We start from the raw sequence: 22,240 nt of genomic DNA on the forward strand, positions 1-22,240 counted from the left end.
TTGACAAACTGGACAATGCTATATTGTTTCTTAAGTAGATAAAGATGGATAACTGCACTGAAAAAAAATGATACAAATTTTTTTTTAAGGTAAGTGGTTGCAAACAATTTATTTTAGCTACATTTAAAAAAAATGTTGAAAGTTAGTCAACTAAATTTGTTTATTTAAATGTAGCTAAAATAAATTGCTTGCAACCACTTGCCTTTAAAAAATGTAGTAAATTCAATTAATCATTTTTTCAGTGTGCATAATGGTTTGGAAATATAGTTTAGAATTGATATGATTTAATATCTGACCAATGCCAATAATATTTAGCATCATATCGGTTTAAAATAAGTGCTAGTATTTTATAGATTGTGCATCCCGAGAAATAAGCATCTGTGTTTATATGCTGTTATTCATATGCTCTCATGTGTGCTGTCTCTGTGTATTTCCGCTACTTCTGTGTGATTTCACTCTTTAACATTCATCCGTCAGTGTGTGACTCCATGATAACCCTCTCCTCATCTTTGTGTCTCTCTTCAGCCGGCAGCTTTTGTAATTCTCTCTGAAGGACGGATCTTCAGGTGTATTCGAGCGTCGTGGGAGAGTTACAGGTCAGAAATCCCTCCTCTGTCCCGTGTGCTTTGGGGCTTTTGCTCGCTCTCATTGGCTGAGCTGCATGAACCTGACGGACGGACCCTCCTGTTGCTTTAGACCTGCTGCATGTTTCTTTTTCTTCATTTTGATCTTCTGCTTGAGTTGGAAATCCTGCTTGTCCATCCCAAGTGATTTTTTTTCTCCTTGGTTGTGTTGAGATTTCTTTCCCTCACTTTTCCTGCAGTTTACCTTCTTTTCTTCATTTGCAAAAGTCCACAGAGTGCGTTTGTTTAATCTTTTCTGTCTGGCTTCATGGTTCTTTGCCTTTTATTCTGTGATGTGTGTTTGAGTTTGTTTTTGTGAGGCCTCAAGTTTCCTCTGTCTCTCTCTCTCTCTCCTCTCATATATCCAGCTTGTGCTTGATTACTATAATAAAGTGACATTATTGTGTTTTTGATGAGTTAACCAATACTGTGCTAACAACAGTGTTATTTTACTATCATTAGATAGCATTATAGTTTTTTTTTTAATGTTTTTACTTTTATAATTACCTTTTTCACTTTAATTTTGGTTAGATTTACTTTTTTTTTTTTTTCAAATGTCTATAATTTTTTATTTATTTCAGTATTAGTTATTTTAGCGCATTAAGTTCAACTAAATAAAAATAAATAAATGTTGCTTTGACATACAGCTGACATAGTTTAATTCTTTAATAATTTATTTTAATTTTTTGTCATAAAAATGTTTTTTTATGGTTTTAGTTTTAACTATAATAATCCTGGCTTACAGCTTTATTAATTAATAAATGTATTGATTTATTTGATTGATTGATTTATATATTTTATATCATTTATTTTTATTAAATATTTATATTTAATTTATTTTATTTTATGATTTAAATTATTTTATGTAGATGTTTTTATTTATTTATATTTATATTTAATTACAAATTTTTTTTTAAGGTAAGTGGTTGCAAACAATTTATTTTAGCTACATTTAAAAAAAATGTTGAAAGTTAGTCAACTAAATTTGTTTATTTAAATGTAGCTAAAATAAATTGCTTGCAACCACTTGCCTTTAAAAAATGTAGTAAATTCAATTAATCATTTTTTCAGTGTGCATAATGGTTTGGAAATATAGTTTAGAATTGATATGATTTAATATCTGACCAATGCCAATAATATTTAGCATCATATCGGTTTAAAATAAGTGCTAGTATTTTATAGATTGTGCATCCCGAGAAATAAGCATCTGTGTTTATATGCTGTTATTCATATGCTCTCATGTGTGCTGTCTCTGTGTATTTCCGCTACTTCTGTGTGATTTCACTCTTTAACATTCATCCGTCAGTGTGTGACTCCATGATAACCCTCTCCTCATCTTTGTGTCTCTCTTCAGCCGGCAGCTTTTGTAATTCTCTCTGAAGGACGGATCTTCAGGTGTATTCGAGCGTCGTGGGAGAGTTACAGGTCAGAAATCCCTCCTCTGTCCCGTGTGCTTTGGGGCTTTTGCTCGCTCTCATTGGCTGAGCTGCATGAACCTGACGGACGGACCCTCCTGTTGCTTTAGACCTGCTGCATGTTTCTTTTTCTTCATTTTGATCTTCTGCTTGAGTTGGAAATCCTGCTTGTCCATCCCAAGTGATTTTTTTTCTCCTTGGTTGTGTTGAGATTTCTTTCCCTCACTTTTCCTGCAGTTTACCTTCTTTTCTTCATTTGCAAAAGTCCACAGAGTGCGTTTGTTTAATCTTTTCTGTCTGGCTTCATGGTTCTTTGCCTTTTATTCTGTGATGTGTGTTTGAGTTTGTTTTTGTGAGGCCTCAAGTTTCCTCTGTCTCTCTCTCTCTCTCCTCTCATATATCCTGCTTGTGCTTGATCACTATAATAAAGTGACATTATTATGTTATTGATGAGTTAACCAATACTATGCTAACAGCAATGTTATTTTAGTATCAGTAATTTCCTTATTTTGAATGTTTTTATTTTTATAATTTCCTTATTCGTATCATTTTTCTTTCATTTTAATTTTGGTTGAAGTTTTACTAATTGTTTTTTCTCAGATGTCTATAATGTTTATTTATTTCAGTTTTAGTTATTTTAGTACATTAAGTTAAACTAAACGAAAATTTAAAAAAATGTTGCTTTGACAAACACCGGACAAAAAGTTATTTTATTTTTTTCTTCATGTAAAATTTTTTTTTTCTTTTACTATAATAGCTATTTATTTATAATTTAATTTAATTATGGTTTATTTTATTTACTTTTATTTATTGTTATTTTATTTATTTATTTATTTATAATAATCGTCGCCACAATAATAGGGTGTTCTGAATGGTTGCTAGGGTGTTGCTAGGTGATTGCAAGTTTGTTTTTTTTCCTGTCTAGCATGAAACGATTACTTCACCCTCATGATCTTCTGGTCTCTAGATATGGCTTAAGTCCTTCAATGTACTTGTACAATGTACTGTGAGATTTTTTTTATATCTGTTTTTTGGTCCAGCAGCTGAAAACAGTGCATCTGATCTCTTAAAGAAAAGCACCAGCTCACCTCAGCTCAACATAATCAGCAGATTTGGATTGTAGTCTCTCGCCCAGTTCATGTTCTGGATCTGAGTTGAGAGAGATTTGCAGCACATTCTTTAGTGGAACTCGATCCAGAGTCCAGAGATGTGATGAGAGCCGTTGTGTTCATCAGAGCGAGCTGTAATCCTAATGCGATAGTTTATTGTTAGTGGGACGCGAGTATTTAAACTGACGAGCAGTTCTTGGCCAGAATTCATTGCATTGTGGGTCGTCAGAAGTCTGGAATGAAACGTATCAGTGTCTGGCTGTCAAAATGAGCATTTACTCTCATGTTTGCCAAGTCCCAGGCGAACACTGCGGAGGTGCTGGAAGAGCCGGAGGATGCTGGGAGTTTTCACAAAAGAGCCCAGAAGGGCTTTTTGTCTATCCTGAACCTTAAATCCGAGCGTGAAATCGCTGCCATGCTAAAGATGGTGCCGCGTTACAATACTGAGCATGGAGTGTGACAGTGAGGAGCATCATGGGGTTTTACTCTCGTTTTAAAGACTCGTCAGGGCAGAAAAAGGCACCTTAATTAACAGGAAACAGACTGATGTATCATACAATAAAACCGCTGTGTTTGTGGAGCTGCTTCAGCGCGACCCGCCGTGAGCGGATTTATTCACTGTCAGCTCTCTGTGAGAGACTGTTTTTGTTTTATTGAGACTTTTTTTCTTTAATGATCTGCAATGGTGTTTGAGTTCATTTTAAGTCTTCGTAATTTAAAAAGGGTCATTCTAAACATTTGTGGCATTTATGTTTTTCCATATGTAATGTTGTTAGGGTTTCTTGCATTAATAACAACGTAAATAACAGTCAATTTAAATAGCAATTAATTTAGTTTTTGTGACCATTTTTTATCCTCATTGACACTTTGAATTAGACTATTTATATATAAATATACATGTATTATTATTATAATATCCAACCTTATTTACATGCATATGAAAATAATAAAAAATATTATATATATAACAAAAAGCAATAAATAACAATAACAATAAAAAACCCAAAACCACTTAACAGGCAACGTGCTGTCGGCCCCGTGGCGTAACGTTAGCGGACGGGCACGCAAGACACACACTGCGAAAGGCCCTGCGATAACCTCCCCTTGCTGAGTTGCGTCGAAAGACAATGTCCTTGTATTGACGATAGCCAGAGATCTTGTCAAAAACATCAATTGTTGGCAATATTAAGATATTTGGCATTTCCAATTAATGTAGGCCTGTTACATTCTTATTTTTATTAGGCCTATTATTATTATTTATTTTACGTTTTAATATTAATTTGTAATATGTTAATGTTTTTAAATAAATAATGTATAAATACATTTTAAATATATAACATATAATGCATTGAAGTCTATTGAATTGTGACGTATCACAATGTGCATCGTTTAGTTTTTTACATGCAGTAATTACTGTAGTTAATTTTCAGTAAATAGTCTGTGTGGATTGGATAGAGAGTTGTGAATGTGAGATTATGTCACAGTAAATGAGGCTCTTTTGTTATAAAACGGCAAGAAAATCCCTGTTTTGCACGACAGATAGATACTGAATCCAGAAATGTTGACAGAAACCGAATCTTTAAGCTGGTTTCAGTTTTTGTCAGTCTGTTTTATTGCTGTTCATCTGAAACTCTGCTCGTGTCGTGAGGAAGGACGAGCCGTAATATAAGACACCTGTAGCTGTGCTGCAGCTAGTTTTATTTAGAAGGATATTCTAAAGCATTTTGCAGCTTCATATACAATACATACAGTGGCCCCAAAAAGTATTTAGATGCTTGAAATGTCTTAAAATGTTAATGCATTTATCATTGTTTCTTCCTGCTGTTTATGTGAACTGTTAGATAGTTTAACAAGTGTTTTTTGTAGTTTCGTTGTATGTGGGCATTAATTGCACGCTGCCACTCCGCAGGGCATATATATATAATGCAATTATTTTTTATTATTTATAATAAATTAATTCTTTTTTTATTATTCCGTAAGTACATTTACTGATAAATAAATATACAAATGTGATAATATAATTATTATATAGTATGTATAATTGTTATATATATAATTTGATCTAAATTATGTATTTATAATTTGTATGTATGTACTTTCATTATTTCATTATTTCTGCAAAGTTGTAAAAAATGCACAAAGTAGTAGTATTTTTCTTTCCTTTTTAAAAACGTATTTATTTATTTATTTATATATTTTTGGTTTTTGAGAGAAGAGTGGACGTGTTGAGGGTGAAAGACAAACTCTTGGATTTTTGGAAAGGAGCAACAGGGGCCTAAAGAGCGAACCGCAGTCACACACACACACGGGCTCTTGAAGCATGAGAGGCTGCAGAGAAAGAGAGGGATTGTGGGAGCTGTCAGCGCGCGTAGTGGCAAAGCTGATTCTGGCAGAAAAGCGCTGTGGGTCGGCAGAGAGTGGCATCGATGGCTGTGCCAGAGAGAGAGGAGGGACACAGTTGGCAGGCATTGAATGTTTGAGAGCGGACACATGCTCGCCCAGTTGGCAGGACGCCACCCTTTAAACCCAGCCTGCGTTTCTGAGGCTGTGCGTGCGGCGGACGCCAAACAGGTGCTGCACATACTGCAGGCATCAAGAGTATTAATACAGGAAAAGAGGACTGTGTTTGAAATGGCATGCTGCCACACTGCTCATCAAATACTGTGTCCCTGTATCTAATGAACCGGAGGCGATATCAAACACAGGTTTAAACTCCCCTTTGACTCATTATTTGACCAGACTTCCAGAAGTTGAGATTTATACACAAAACAGTGCTGAAAATGCTAAATAACTGTATGCAACATGCAGAATTGTCACATGACCTCCCTATGTTGCATGTGCAATCACTGCATACTGTTTTGCATGCTATTTTTAAAAATAGTAGGTTGTATGCAACATACTGTACTGTGCAATGTGCAGTATTACATTCTAGATATTATTTCATCAGAATGCCAAGACATTTTATATATATATATATATATATATATATATATATATATAGAGAGAGAGAGAGAGAGAGAGAGTATAAATATATATATATATATATAGAGAGAGAGAGAGAGAGAGAGAGTATATTCTAAATAAATTACATAAATTCTTAATATATGCATATATATAATGCATATATTAATGCATATATAGTTATTTGATATATTTTTATTTTCTAAAAATATAATGTATAGAATATTGATTTATAATATCATTTTAAGTACATTATTATAACATTTTAACAGTACATTTGTATTTTATTATCTAATATTTATTTATTATGTATAAATATATCTATTATTATATATTATATATAAAGATAATTACTTTACAATGGTTGTATATATTTAAAATATATAACTTCTATACACATACAAATATATGTATACATTTTATAATAAATTATATTATAAATTATGTATTGTTATAAATATATAATTTGAAAAAAATAAACAAATTGTGTATATTTACACAGTATATTTAAAATACAAAATTCTTTACATATTTTATATATAGATATGTTTGTGTATTTATTTATATAATTTTCCATTTTTTTTATTTAGTATGTGTTTTGTCATCATTTTATGTTCACATCCACATTCATTTTCCTCATTTTAGAAAATGCTGTTATACATGGATAGTGTTTTTCCATACACATCACTCATTTTGATGGATTGGGATCAGGGTAGAACCGACTCGGTGTTCAACTAATCAGGTCTGACATGTGAATGAAGCTTTCTGGGAAAGTGCAGTGTGTGAGAGGCCACGTCATGCGCGCGCGCACACACACACACACACTCTCAGGGCCAGTCTTTGTTGATTGTTTACTGTGTGTGTAATTCTCTCCTCACACACACAACAGGCTCTTTGTGTTTGCGTGAGCTCCTTCAGCAGACCCTCGTGTTGGTGACTTTGGCTTTGACAGCACATTTCTGTACATTTAGGGTCATTGGTAGCTTGTGTGTGTGTGTGTGTGTGTGTGTGTGTGTGTGTTTCCACCCAAGGCTGTAAAAACTCATCTGCCTGTTGATCAGTGATTGTTATTTTACAGTTATTTTCCACCCTATATCTGATCCTTCCATCATGTCAACCAGTGTTATGTTGTCGATGCTCATTCACTACAACAGTAAAATTAAGATCAAATCAGTTGAAATTAAATACTTTTTCTGCAGAAATTAATTGATATTTGGAATGGAAATGTATAAAAAAATTATAATTATTTTAGTAATGTGAAAAAATAATAATAATATTGCACAGTTAGTACTGCTACAATTGCATATAATATGGTTAGAAATACACAATGAAGGCCAGAACCTATAAACACTGAGTTGGATTTGATGTTACATTCATTTCTAAATATAAAAGTTATTTAAATATAGAATGAATGCAATGCAAAGCAAAATGTTATTTTATTTTTTATTTTATTTATTTTATTATTTTATTTTATTATTATTATTTATTTTATTATTAAACAGTTATCATCAGGCAGTGTTTTCATAAATTATCTAGGTTATTGATCTTGAACAGTGATTTTTATTTTATTTTATTTTTTTATTTTATTTTATTATAATGTTTTTTTTATTTTTTTTTTATTTTTTTTTTTTCTTCAGTCAGAAGAACAGTCTATTTTCCAGTGATGTTCCACTTTTAAAAGCACTGTGTGTATTATTTTGGTTTCTTGTTAAATCTATGTTCTAAGGATACAATAAGTCTCCTCGCTCATGTTATAAGTTTTTCTCTCTCCGATCAGAACGAATGAAATGAAACAGATGTATCTGAAGAGCCGATATAAGCTGCGGACTGAAGCTTGCAGTCTGTCTTTGCTTGGGGCCGTTTAGTGTTTCCTGTGATCTTCACATGTTGAAATGACGTTCCGTTGAGTTTCCTGTGTCTTGTTATTACATTCCGCTCTCTTCACTCCATTTGTTTTCTTTCTGTCTTTGAATCTCTCTGCACTTTTACTTCACAGAACAATAAAGTGCAGCACGTATGGAAATCATTTGTAGGAATCTGAAAAAGCTTTTGCTGAGCACCTGACGAGCATATGAACATATCAGCTACCAATACTAATGCATTTCATTTGAACATATTTAAGATCAGAGAGAAGTGTTATCCTGCTTTTTATGGTTTTCATTTTTATATATATGTTTGTGTAAAATGTTTGTAAAAAAATAACATATATTATTTATAAATATAAATGCATACATACACACACACACACACACACACACACATACAAAATAATAAAATGTGAATAAACTACGTCAAAATAAATATTTTGTATATATATTTTATTTTACAAGTTTAAAAAAAAAAAAATCTATTTTTAAATGTGTAAAGTTCAAGATTCACAGTCAAGTAAAATGTTTTTGAAATCAACAAATATATTTTCAAATAATCAAATTAAAATAAAATGCATATCAATAAAAATAAAATAAATAGAAAATAAAATATATATTTTTTAATATATAAAGTTCAATATTCACAAAGTCAAGTTAAAATGAGTTTAAAATATGTATTGAATAAAAAATGAAATGCATTTAAAACAAAACAAAAATGAAATACAAGATCCACAAAATCCAGCTTAAATTGTTTCAGAGCTGCTTTTGTCAACCAGTGATTCCTTATTGTCTGATTTTGAATTGAAATGACACGTTGCAGCATGATTACTCGACTATCACTATTACTATTGCTCACACTCAGTTGGTGATTTCAGCAGTCTAATAATAAAGTATTGAACTGTAGTCTGTGACTTTGGTCCATAACCCATCAGAAACCTCCTATAAACAAACACCCTAGCGACTGCATAGCAACACCCGAGCATAATGGCGGGAAGATTTGCACAGGCCAGAGTCGCTCACGTGTTGTTTAAAAAATGCAAAAATCCAGTAAGCAGTTACAGACCATGCATCTGAAGTGACAGATCAGCGAGGAAAATCTAGAGACTCTAAATCTGGGTTGTCATGGAAACCATTATGTCAGGTGTGATTTTTCGAGGGTTCGTTGAGCTCATGATGCCTCTATATTACCCGTCCCGGTTTCACTTCCCAGATCAGGGGAATTCCTGCAAAACCAACAGCTCCCAAAGCAGTTTCCAGTCATCGCCAGACACTGATGTCATTAATCACTGCTGGTTTCTGTGTTTCTCGAGCTCCTGAATCTCATGCTCTGCTAACAGGCCGCCTCTGTCGCTGATAGAGGATGTTTGGGCTTTCTCTCGCTCACCGATGCTAATTTTGGTTGCTTGTCATCACGTTTCTCTTCTCTCCTTCCAAGAGAGGCTGTTTGGCCTGAAGCTGCGGTCATTCGATATGAACGTTACATAAACACCGCTTAACTGCTCGTTACTCACAGCAAAGTACTATGAATGAATACAAATACTACAGTTTACTTAGAAGGACACGATATTGGAAAAATGTATGCAATATATATATTTTTTAAAAACACAGACGTTTTCACCAGATGACCTAAATGTAAATAGAAAATAATTTTTAAAAAGCTAATATATTAACTTTAGAGTAAAAGAATTTCAGTGCAATCCATTCTTTTAGGCCTGAACAATTGAGAACAACATATAGTTAGTATATTTATAAGTTATTTTTGTTATAAAAACCAAATTAAATCTATTTCAGTAACGTAAATAAAGTGAACAAAGTTTTAAAAAATTGTCAGAATTCATATTCTCACAGTTTTTGACACATTCAATATGATTAAAATAATTATAGTTACGATGTTTACTGCGATTATTATTAAATAAAATATTAAACAAAATAAGAAATATAATGTAATGTAAATGTTTTATTTATTTTATTATAAAAAAACATTAAACTAAGTAAGAAATATGATTTAATAAATATTTTTATTTAAAATATCTGTGTCTATAAGTGATACTATCTGATTATCTGATCCTTATTATAATTGTTTCAATTTTAAATATTAATTAGGTTCTTTTTGTAACTTCCATATTTTTTAAAGATGGCAGATTGAGGATTAATTTCTGATGTATGTAATATTAATACATATTGTTTATTGTTATCAATGGTTTTCTGTTATGAAAAGCAAAATAAAAAATAATTTTAAAGATTAAAAAGATTAATATATATGTGTGTGTATGTGTGTGACCCTGGACCACAAAACCAGTCATAAGGGTCAATTTTTTGAAATTGAGATTTATACATCATCTGAAAGCTGAATAAATAAGCTTTCCATTTATGTATGGTTTGTTAGGATAGGACAATATTTGGCCGAGATACAACTATATGAAAATCTGGAATCTGAGGGAGCAAAACAATCAAAATATTGAGAAATGGCCTTTAAAGTTGTCCAAATGAAGTTCTTAGCAATGCATATTACTAATCAAAAATTAAGTTTTGATATATTTATGTTAGGAAGTGTACAAAATATCTTCATGGAACATGATCTTTACTTAATATCCTAATGATTTTTGGCATAAAAGAAAAATCGATAATTTTGACCCATACAATGTATTTTTGGCTATTGCTACAAATATACCCCAGCGACTTAAGACTGCTTTTGTGCTCCAGGGTCACACACACACATGTATATAATTTTAGTTAATTTTTTTTATTTCAAGTATTTTTTTTTCTTTTAATGGTTTTATATATATAGCAAAGCAAAAAAATATAAGCAAAGGCGCTTTTATTTTGGCGGTTTTCCATTGATCAAATAAATGAACACAGTAACAGGCTTCGCTCTGAAACATGCAGCGCTTTTATTTATTAAATTAAATCACAGCCTTTGGGATCTGATAATCATATTGCAGCCCAAATTCTGTCATCTTTGGATCAATAATGATGTAAGTTTTTTAATACAATATTTTAATACTCTGAAGTACCATATTAATACCATAGTGCATGACTATGGTAATTATAAAGCACCAAGGTATCGTCATTCACGTTCATTGTGTGGAAATGAGCAGTATGAATATGATATGTATATTCAGTCTTTTGTTGTGTAAAAAGTGAACCTGTTGGATGACTAAAGGACACGTGTCAGATTGATCATGCATGATTCCTTCATGTCCAGTCGTGGTTTGTTGTATCAGTGTGTGTCAGCGGAGCCGTCTTCTCTTTCTTTCAGAGGAAACATCACGCTGCAGAAGATCCCGGAGTCTAACATGGCTCTGAGCGTGTTAGGCGTGTTTCTGGGATTGCTTCTGGAAGTTTCCACACACGGACCCTCCAGCGTTCCCAGAAGCTCATGGAGGCACGATGGTGAGTGAAGGGTTAACGTTTCTCTTGTCAGAAACGAAACCTCTGCAGGTGCAACATGTTTGCTAAAAACACCACACGTCTAACTTCCTGTGCTTATAAAACATGCTTCTGAATTGTGTGTATAAATATATTCTTTTTTTAACATTGATAATAAATCAGCATATTGGAATGATTTCTGAAGGATCACGTGACGCTGAAGACTGGAGTAATGATGCTGAAAATTCAGCTTTGATCACAGGAATAAATTTCATTTTAACATATATTCACATAGAAAACAGCTATTTTAAATTGTAATAATATATCACAATATTACTGTATTTTTGTTCCAATAAATGCAGCCTTGATGAGCGTAAAAGTCTTCTTTCAAAAACATTTCTAAAACTGACAACCCTAGATTTTTGTACAGTATATAGTACAGTTCAGAAGCATGTTTCAGAAGCACAGGAAGTCACATGTGTGGTGTTTCTGAAGTCCCGTAAGGGCTTTGGTTTGCAGCGTCTGCCTGGTCTCTGACAAAAACACTAGCAACCTGAGAGCTGCAAGTGTGTAGTACACACACACACACACACACACACACCCGACTGGCAGCCAAACACAAACTGAAGTGTGCCAGTGACACATAAATCATCATCTATGAATGCACAGGCTCAAATATCCACATATACTACATGTAGTATATAAATATAACTTACTAAGCCTAAAGTGTTCAAGATCCACAACCATTGCATTTTGGGTTGGTCATTTGTTTGGCTCTTTAGCTTGTTTACTTTCTTAATACATGCTATTTAATGCTGATTAATGTTCATTTAATGGCAATAATAACAGAACAGGATTTAAAAAGAAGCATTAACATTGGCGTATGTGGCAGTGCTCTAATGTCATAGTAGAAATGTCTTTTGCTGAGCCGAATCTGAATGACACACACACACGTTTGGATGGAGATGTTAGAGTTTTATTGTGCTGAAGATGAAATGAATGACTCATAAGTTTGACCGCTGCTTCATTCGGAGCAGTAAATCATCTACTGCTGCTTTCATAGAGTTCAGGATCTCCTCTGGAAGAGATTCGACCACGACCAGCTGGAGAATTCAAATTTTACTGCCTTAAAATACTCTTGAAAGTTTATTTAATTTCATGTATTCATTCAGCAGACAGAAAGAGAAGCAAATATTCCAGATCTATAAATGATCTTTTTGCTTCTTCAGAAAATGTTCCACATCTCTATAAATACGCAAAGATTTGAAATAACATTTGGAATCAAAATTTGGAATAATTAAGATTATTTAATGTTTAAAAGGAAGTCTCTTCTGCTCACCAAGGCTGCATTTATTTGACCCAAGATACAGTAAGAATTGTGAAATATTATTGCAATTTAAAATAGCTGTTTTCTATCTGAATATATGTTAAAATGTAATTTATTTCTGTGATCAAGCTGAATTTTCAGCATCATTACTCCAGTCTTCAGTGAAATGTTTTTATCGTCACTTTTGATCAATTTAGAGCATCCTTGTTGAAGTATTGATTTCTATTTTTAAAATCTTACTTCAAATGTTTGAGCGGTTGTGCATTAAAGTTTTTACAAAAATATTGGGCAGCACAACTGTTTTCAGCATTGATAATAATCAGAAGTGTTTCTTGAGCAGCAAATCAGCATATTAGAATGATTTCTGAAGATCATGTGACACTGAAGACTGGAGTAGTGATGCTGAATGATGCACAGCAATAAATTGCATTTTAATATATATTCACATAGAAAACTGTTATTTTAAATTATAATAATATTTCACAATTTTACTGTATTTTGGATCAAATAAATGACAACCAGGTGAGAATTACTCCAGCCGTCTGCTTCCTGATACAGCTGAAGTGTCTTTTATATGATGACGTTGTATTGACTCTGCTCTCTCAGCTGCTGTGGAAAGTTCCAGAGAACGACATGTCGATGTGTATTTTAAAGGGCAAATCTAAAGAGGTAATGTGGAAAAATACTCAGTGACCTTAATCTGGTTGTTCTAGCACTGATGGTGGATTCTGTAACTGAAATGTTTTTTTGTGCTCATGTGACAGACCGACTGTCGAAACTACATTCGAGTTTTGCAAGTGCTGGATGAAGACACTCTGTATGTTTGTGGGACTCACGCGTTTCAACCCGTCTGTGATTATCTGGTGTGTACAAGCCTTAGTATTGACTTCATAAACCTTTAAATCATTTCAAGTGTCACCCAAACTTGCCAACAAAGATTGCATTCACTGTTTCAGCTGCTTCAGTTTGGGAAGCATTTTCGATTCATTTTTCAGTAAAGTGATTTAAATCCTGAACTGAAGCAACCAGCTCCCAGATAAATTACATTATAACATTTCGAATAACATTTGATGCAAATAAGTATTGAAAAAAAAAAACTTTTTGCTTAATGCCAAATAACAACCAAATCACCCAAAGCAATAATAACACTGAAAATTCAGCTGTTAAATTGTTTATTTTTATTTTTATAAAGTTTAAATGACTCCGATTCATGACTTCAGCAGAAGAATATATAATAATTTAACATCTGAGCATCTGAAAACACTTTCTTTATGATCCAGTGTTATTTTAACATTATATATATGCTATTATTAATATTTTGCATTTAATTTTTTACATGTTTTATATTATATATACTTTTAGTTTAAGTTTTAGTAGTTTTGTTATGTGCTTTTGATATTACTATTTTTTTTTTAATATTTTATTTTTATTTTAGTCATTTTAGTACTTTAACTTACACTTGTTTCAGTTATTTGCCAAGGCAGTATTTTAACATTTTTGTAAATTTTTTTTTTACAAGTTCTATTTATTTAGTTAGTTAGTTTTAGTAAATATTTAATTAAAATTTATTTTTTAAACAATTTTTAATTTCTGGTTTTAGTTGACAATAACAGCACTGCTTGGATTTTTATGTTTAGGAACTAGTTGTTCCACAACAAACGCTTTGTTAGCAATTTCAAACAATGTGACATTTTGGTTTGTCTCTATATTGTCAAAACTTCCCTGATATTTTGATAGCAGTGGCTCTGTAACTACCTTTCTGAATATTCATACAATAGTTTCCTCTTTCAGTCGGATTACGTGATCATGTGACTCTGTGAACTGAACTTTATATCTGCTCTATTTCTTACTTTGCTAAAACGTCTTCGTCTCTCACGGCCTCATTTCTCTTCAGTCGCTGCAGAGTTTCCGCTTGCAGGACAGAGCAGAGGACGGCAGGGGGAAATGCTCCTTCGACCCGGCCCAGAGCTTCACCAGCGTGATGGTTGGTGAGTTGACGCACATCTGCAGGACAGTCTCAGTGTTTGTCTGCTGTATTTCCAGTAGTACTTACTGGTTGCCTGGCTGTTTGTTGTTTAGATGGTGAGTTGTACTCAGGAACGGCGTATAACTTCCTGGGTAGCGAGCCGATCATCTCCAGATCTTCTCTGTCTCAGAGTTTACTGCGCACAGAGTATTCAACATCCTGGCTCAACGGTACGACGCTAACTAGTCCACCGCCGTATAAAACAACAGTGCGCATATGAATATACAGTGGTGTGAAAAAGTGTTGGCCCCCTTCCTGATTTCTTATTTTTTTGCATGTTTGTCACACTTTAATGTTTCTAAAAAAGACAAAAGCACATTACAAAGTTTATAATGTTTTTTATTAATATTAGTATTAATAAAAATATATTAAAACAAACTGAAAATATGAAAATAAAAGTTAATTCAAAACATTAATAAAAACTGTAATAGTGTATAAATAATAAAATATTATTATATTTAACTAATACAAATGACGGACGCACATAACAAAATTACTGAAAATTTGTTTATTTTACTAGTATTAATATAATTAATATGAAAACTAAAATTCAAAAGCTAATGCAAAATATTAATACAACTGTAAAAGTGTATAAATAAGTAATAAAATGATAAAAGCACATAACACTTCTTAGAAAAATAGTATTAATAAAACTAATATTAAAACTAAAAATAAAAGCTGTAATGTAAACTATAACTGTATAGAAATAATTCTATGATAGCGCAGCTCAGTTGAGTTCTGTGTTCAGAGCCCAGTTTCGTCTTCGCTGATGTGATCCGAGAAGGGCAGAACAGTCCGGATGGAGATGACGATAAGATCTACTACTTCTTCACGGAGGTGTCGGTGGAGTACGAGTTCTTCGGGAAGCTGCTGATCCCCAGAATCGCTCGCGTTTGTAAGGTGAGATCCGCCGGAAACCAGCGCCGTGTCCTGAACAGTGTTGGGCAGTAACTAGTAACTTAGGGCTGCACAATTAATCGAATTTCTAATCGCGATTACAATTATGGATGCCACAATTACGTAATCGTTCAAAGTCCACTTATGTTATTCTGCGTGCTTAAGATGCGTTTTTTTCTTTCTACATGTTATCTTAAGGGTTTTTCCATTGTTTTAATTTTAGTTTTAGAATAACACTATAATACCATTTTTACTTTTTTATAATTTAAAGAAGAAACCAATCCGATGTATATTTGACATTTGATTAATACTATAGAAAAGCACTAAAGGTTTTTCAGTTAGAGTGTTTTCAGCTTGTTTATTTTCATATAAAAATACGGCATGCAGTTGCATCAAACAATGGTATAAACATCATTCAATGTAAATTGTGATAATCGTAATTAATAATCGCAATTACAATTTCAAGGGAATAATCGACAATTATGATTTTTGTCATAATCGTGCAGCCCTAGTATTGAGAGTATTTCATGTCCCTGATTGAAATTTCATTTGGATCAAGCTCAACTGGATCAACTGAGGTGTTTACACCAAAAGCTTTTCAGCCTGATTGAGCCATCAATGCAATTATCAATGTATTATTTATTTGCTTATAAACACAGCTAGTGTGAAAAATTAGTATACAAGTTAGCATGTACACAAAAATTGGGTTGCATGCAACCAGTGTGCGCAGACATTTGAAGACAGTCCTAATGACGAAAATTACATCATGCAGTGCATGGACCGTCGCAGAACACGGACAGCCAAAGTATACTTTAGCTTTTATATAACTTAAAGGGGTCATATGATGCTGCTAAAAAGAACATTATTTTGTGTATTTGGTGTAATGAAATAATAATTCCTAGATTTATTTTCATAATTTTCACGACTCGCACATGCATGTGATGTCCCCAGTGCAGCAGGCAAGCTTGGAATATGGAAAAGCTTACATTCAGCAGATAGAAATATTGCATTATATTGATTTTGACAGGAAAAAAAGATGATCTGAGCACGGTTGTGTAAGTTGTGGCTTTACTTTACTCTGGCATTACATCCCTCGGGGGATTTCGCGTTTGTAAGGTGAGATCCGCCGGAAACCAGCGCCGTGTCCTGAACAGTGTTGGGCAGTAACTAGTAACTTAGGGCTGCACAATTAATCGAATTTCTAATCGCGATTACAATTATGGATGCCACAATTACGTAATCGTTCAAAGTCCACTTATGTTATTCTGCGTGCTTAAGATGCGTTTTTTTCTTTCTACATGTTATCTTAAGGGTTTTCCATGGTTTTAATTTTAGATAGAAATATTGCATTATATTGATTTTGACAGGAAAAAAAGATGATCTGAGCACGGTTGTGTAAGTTGTGGCTTTACTTTACTCTGGCATTACATCCCTCTGATCAGCATGTGGTACATTACTATAATTAAAAATCTTTTTGGAAGATTAAAGTTTCTTACAAACTTAATGAAATATAATCATACCCATGGGTAACGGAGAAATGACAATTAGCTTCAAGCTACACATGACAATTAATGAGATTAATACAACACTTCTACTTGAACGTCACTATCAATCACTAGAAGTTTATGTGGAAGACACACAGTTACAACTTCTGTGGGGAATGAGATTAATACAACACTTCTACTTGAACGTCACTATCAATCACTACAATTGTATGTGGAAGATACACAGTTACAACTTCTGTGGGGCATGAAGAAACAGTAGTGTAACTAATTACTGTTGCCAGAAAGTAATATTGTTACTTTACTTATTACTTTCTGGCAACAGTAGTGTAACTAATTACTGTTGCCAGAAAGTAATAAGTAAAGTAACAATATTATTTTTGAAATGAGTAACTAGTAGTGCGTAATATATTACATTGTTTGAGTAACTAGCCCAACACTGGTCCTGAACAGCAATGACTGTGTGGTTTCTCACAGACACACAAGCAGTTTCATGTCGTTTGGCAGAAAAATCATCTTGTTCCTGGAAATTTGTTCCACACGGTTGGGTTTTTTCTCCAGTAAAAAACAATAAACTTCCATCTTTGTCACCTTTGACAGATGTTTCTCTAAGCTCTCATCTATATCTGATCATCTGATCATCTTCATCTCTCTTTCTGTTTATTATTCTTGCTTTATCTGTCAACATCTTGCTTTTAGTTTACTACTGGAGAGTCAACATTTTTTGATCATGTATAATCAGGGTGCGAATGTGACCATGCAATCATATTGATGTTTATTCTGGGACAGTCTAGAGGCTTTTATAAAAATAAAAGCTAATATTATATATATTTATAAATATATATTAGTGTATAAATAATGCTAAACTATTCATATAAAAAACTAATAAAACTAACAAAACTACATAACAAAATTACAAAAAAAGTATTAATAAACCTAGTATTAAAATGAGAACTGAAAATAATAAAAAATAAAAGCTTAGTGAAAATGTTAATAAAAACTGTGTATTAATTACTAAAATATTAATGTTTAAAAAACAAAAACTAATAAAATTGCAGAAGCACATAATTAATAAACCTAAAATTAAAACTGAAAATATAAAAATAAAATAAGATTCAAAATATTAATAAAACTGTTTATAAATAATACTAAAATATTAATATTGAAAAAAAAAACAAAGACTAATAAAAATGATAAAACCACATCAAAATTCTAAAACAAATTAGTATTTATATTAGTATTAATAAACCTAATATTAAAATGAATACTGAAACTATACAAAAATAAAAGCTAATTCTAAATATTCATATAAATTATAATAATGTTTAAATAATACTAAAACCTTTCAAAAGCAAAAACTAATAAACATTACAAAGCCACATAACACAATTTCCAAACAAATTAGTATTTATATTAGCGTTAATAAACCTAATATTAAAATGAAAACTATAAATATAAAAGTTAATTCATAATATTAATACAAAAATGATAAATAAGTGTATAAATAATAATAAAAAATAATAATTAAAAAACATAAAATTTGAGCACATATCCACTTGACAAAAAAGGTATTAATATTGGTATTATTGTTCTATAGTGCTAAATAATTCAGACAAAACTTTGAAAATAAAAACAATAAAACTGAATTAAATTTCAGACTTTATGACAAGAACTTTGAGCTTTGAGTCTGACATTAATAATTGTTTTATTATATATAATAGCACTATTATTCTTCATTTTACCATCCTGCTATCAACAAAACCCCTGATGAACTAACTGAATAAAACTTCACCTCTGGACAAAGTGCATGATATGATGGAAGTTTTTGAACTTTCATACAATAGTTTGAAAACGCCAGATATATTTAAATACATACAATATGTAAATGACAGCATGCAGGTGTAAGATTGTGAAGGTTTTTCTCTGAACTACATCACTGTATCTCTCACTGTAACAGGGGGATCTGGGAGGCCAGCGGACGCTGCAGAAGAAGTGGACGTCGTTTCTGAAGGCTAAGCTGGTTTGCTCAATGCCGGAGCTCAACTTTGTGTTCAATGTGGTTCATGACGTGTTTATTCTGAAAGCGCCGCACTGGAGAGACACCGTCATCTATGGGGTCTTCACATCTCAGTGGTGAGCGTGTGTGTGTTTGTGTTGAAGGACGAGAATAAAAGCTTGTGTGGTATGTTTGTCTTGATTCATCGGTTCATGACGGTCTGTGAGTCAGAGAATCACCTGCATCTGAGTATTTGGGCCAAAAAAAAAAAATCAAAAGAAGTGGCACAGCTGGGTTATTTTTTATGCATAAGGCATTTTTCTTCAGAAATGTGATCGTTTCTGTGTGTTTCAGGGGGAATGTTGGTCTGTCCGCCGTCTGTGCGTATAACATGAGTTCGGTGCATGAGGTTTTCACTAAAGGGAAGTACATGCAGAAGGCCACGGTGGAACAGTCCCACACTAAGTGGGTCCGATTTAATGGCATCACCCCGAGTCCCAGACCCGGAGCGGTTAGTATTTCCACAAAACACGCAACTCAGTGGTATATATGTGCTTACAGGATCCATAAGATCAGAGGATGCTGGGAAGTAAATGAGAGTATTTATAAAACAAAATAAATTAAAAATAAATGTAAAAATAAAAAGAATACAATATTAAGCTAAATGAAATAAAATAATAATAAAATAAATAAATACCTGTAAAACAAGCATGTGACCCTATGTAAGACAAGCAGTTTGGAAAATGAGTAGATGTGAAATAAAATGAAAATAAATAAATATAAATATTAGAATGAAATAAAATAAACAAAATAATAATAAAATAAAAATGATAAACTAAATAACAAATAGAAATAATTAAAACATAGAAAAATATATGGATGTGAAATAAAATAAAATGCATAAATACATAAATATGTTAGATCGAAATAAAAAGAAACCAAATAATATTAAAACAAAAAATAAAAACAAATAACATGAAAATAAACTAAATACCAAATAAAAATAATTAAAAATGGTATATTAAAGTATATTGATGTGAAATAAATGTAAAAAAAAATCTAAATAATGAAATAAAAAATAATAAAATTAAAACTTATAATAAAATAAAATTATAAAATAAATACACTTTTACAATAAAAAAAAGCCTGTGACTCTACATAGGACAAGCAGTTTGGAAATGGATAAAATAAAAAAATAAAATATAATAAATACATTTTTTAATTAAATAAAAAGAGATTTTTAGAAACCAGGTTTATAGTTCATATAATCCTGATATATATAGTAATGGCATATGCAGTGCATGTTCACAATTGTAACTCGAAATTAATTTACATTAATATTTGTATCAAATAAAAAGTGGTGCTAGATTGACATAACGGGAGACTTATATTTGTTATTCAGAGTTAATGCTAATAATATCACAGAATTTCAAATTCATTGGATGTGTTGATGATATATTTCAGTGCATCAGCAACCTGAACCGCATGCAGAGCATCAACTCGTCGCTCCAGCTGCCCGACAAGACGCTGCAGTTTGTGAAGGACCATCCGCTGCTGGAGGACCCCGTGCTGCCCATCGGAAACGGCCCGCGCCTCGTCACCAAAGACATCAACTACACACAGATCGCTGTCCAGAGAGTGCAGGCGCTCGACGGAAACATCCACCACGTCATTTTCACCGGCACCGGTGAGTCTCACAAGTGTCAAAGCATTTATATAGATTTGATTTCTGCTAGGATTTCTCAATACTTTATTATATTCATTCATGTATTTCATTCATGCATTTATTAATTAAGTACCGATAAACACAAGAGCAGTTGATCATAGTGCTGTACAAATAAAATAAATACCAGAAAAAGATCACATCAGTAAAATCAAAAGATAATTTAACATACAAAGTTTAAATATACTTTATAATTTTATAATCAGGTAAATATAATTATAATATCCGTTCTTCCATGCTTGTTATGAAATAGTCAGAGGAATCATGTAATTTTAATTATTTTAATTTATAAGCATCAATATAACAGTACAATTGAATAAACAGCAACATTTAATTAATTTATTTTATAAAAATATATATCTATATATATAGTATTCCTCAATACTTTATAGTTAACTATACTACAGTATTCTGTAATTTAAGAATCAGGTCAAACATCATAATTTATGTTATTTTTATTTATATAATTTTAGATAATATTTGTTCTATAAGAGTCAGAGGATTTATAATCATAATTTAAACAGCCACTGCCATAATCACAGCATGTTTTCCTCATTGTTTTTCACTACATCAACAAAATTACAAAAAAATAAAAAAAAATTTAATTTATAAGCACTAATATAACAGTACAATTTATATAGTTTACAAATTTACATATATATATATATATTTGTATAATATTTTTTAGGTATTTTTTTGCAATTATTTCTCAAAACTTTATAATGTACTTTAATATAATTGTAGCATTTTAGTGTCAGAATCAGAATCATAATAATTTTATTTATTTTTATACAACTTTTTAAATACAATTTTACTATAATATAACAGTATAACTTTCCTTAAAACAGGAAGTGAAATACAGTACATATCTGGTTATAAATAATCATGACGTGTTTGTCCAGTGAAAAACAGTGAGGTAAACAAGGAAAAATATGTAATCATTTTAATAATTATAAGTACCAGTGTAACAGTACATTTGAGTAAACGGCAATATTTACCTTTTATGTTTTCATTATATATCTTTTTTTCTGTCATTTTCACCGGTGAAATGTGTGAAAGGATGCGCTAAACCACAGGATGTGAAAGTCTGGCTTTGATTTGTTTCTTCACACTGAAGTGTCATGAAGCTCATTTAGATCACATCTTGTTGCTATATTAATGTTTCCAGATAAAGGCTTGCTGCACAAATCGCTGGTGTTGGAGGGCGAGGTTCACACGGTGGAGGAAATCCAGCTGCTGAAGAACACAGAGCCAATTAAAACACTTCTGCTCTCCTCACAAGTGGTAAGAACAGTGAGCCGAGACTCATCTTATCATCGCCGTGAATCATGAGGAATAAAATCCACAAGCACATTGTATGATTTGTCAGCAGGGAGGAAGTTTCCGTGCGCTGGAGATTCTCTGGTTCCTCATGTGTTGTGTGT

The 22,240-nt window shown here is 32.1% G+C and overlaps 1 protein-coding gene across 1 annotated transcript in view; it reads left to right on the forward strand.

Annotated features, from left to right (window-relative positions):
- LOC107731078 (semaphorin-4D-like) overlaps window positions 1–22,240 on the forward strand; it is a 55,591-nt gene that overhangs the window by 28,569 nt on the left and 4,782 nt on the right. The window contains exons 3-12 of the mRNA XM_016542061.1: window positions 11,236–11,369; window positions 13,211–13,341; window positions 13,437–13,535; window positions 14,567–14,660; window positions 14,752–14,868; window positions 15,447–15,598; window positions 19,055–19,230; window positions 19,448–19,604; window positions 20,558–20,780; window positions 21,985–22,100. Of these exons, the coding sequence (XP_016397547.1) occupies window positions 11,236–11,369; window positions 13,211–13,341; window positions 13,437–13,535; window positions 14,567–14,660; window positions 14,752–14,868; window positions 15,447–15,598; window positions 19,055–19,230; window positions 19,448–19,604; window positions 20,558–20,780; window positions 21,985–22,100 (1,399 nt within the window). The remainder of the gene's footprint in view (window positions 1–11,235; window positions 11,370–13,210; window positions 13,342–13,436; window positions 13,536–14,566; window positions 14,661–14,751; window positions 14,869–15,446; window positions 15,599–19,054; window positions 19,231–19,447; window positions 19,605–20,557; window positions 20,781–21,984; window positions 22,101–22,240) is intronic.

The sequence above is a fragment of the Sinocyclocheilus rhinocerous genome, unplaced genomic scaffold, assembly GCF_001515625.1.
Source record: "Sinocyclocheilus rhinocerous isolate Xijiao unplaced genomic scaffold, SAMN03320098_v1.1 scaffold519, whole genome shotgun sequence".
Lineage (NCBI taxonomy): Eukaryota > Metazoa > Chordata > Actinopteri > Cypriniformes > Cyprinidae > Sinocyclocheilus > Sinocyclocheilus rhinocerous.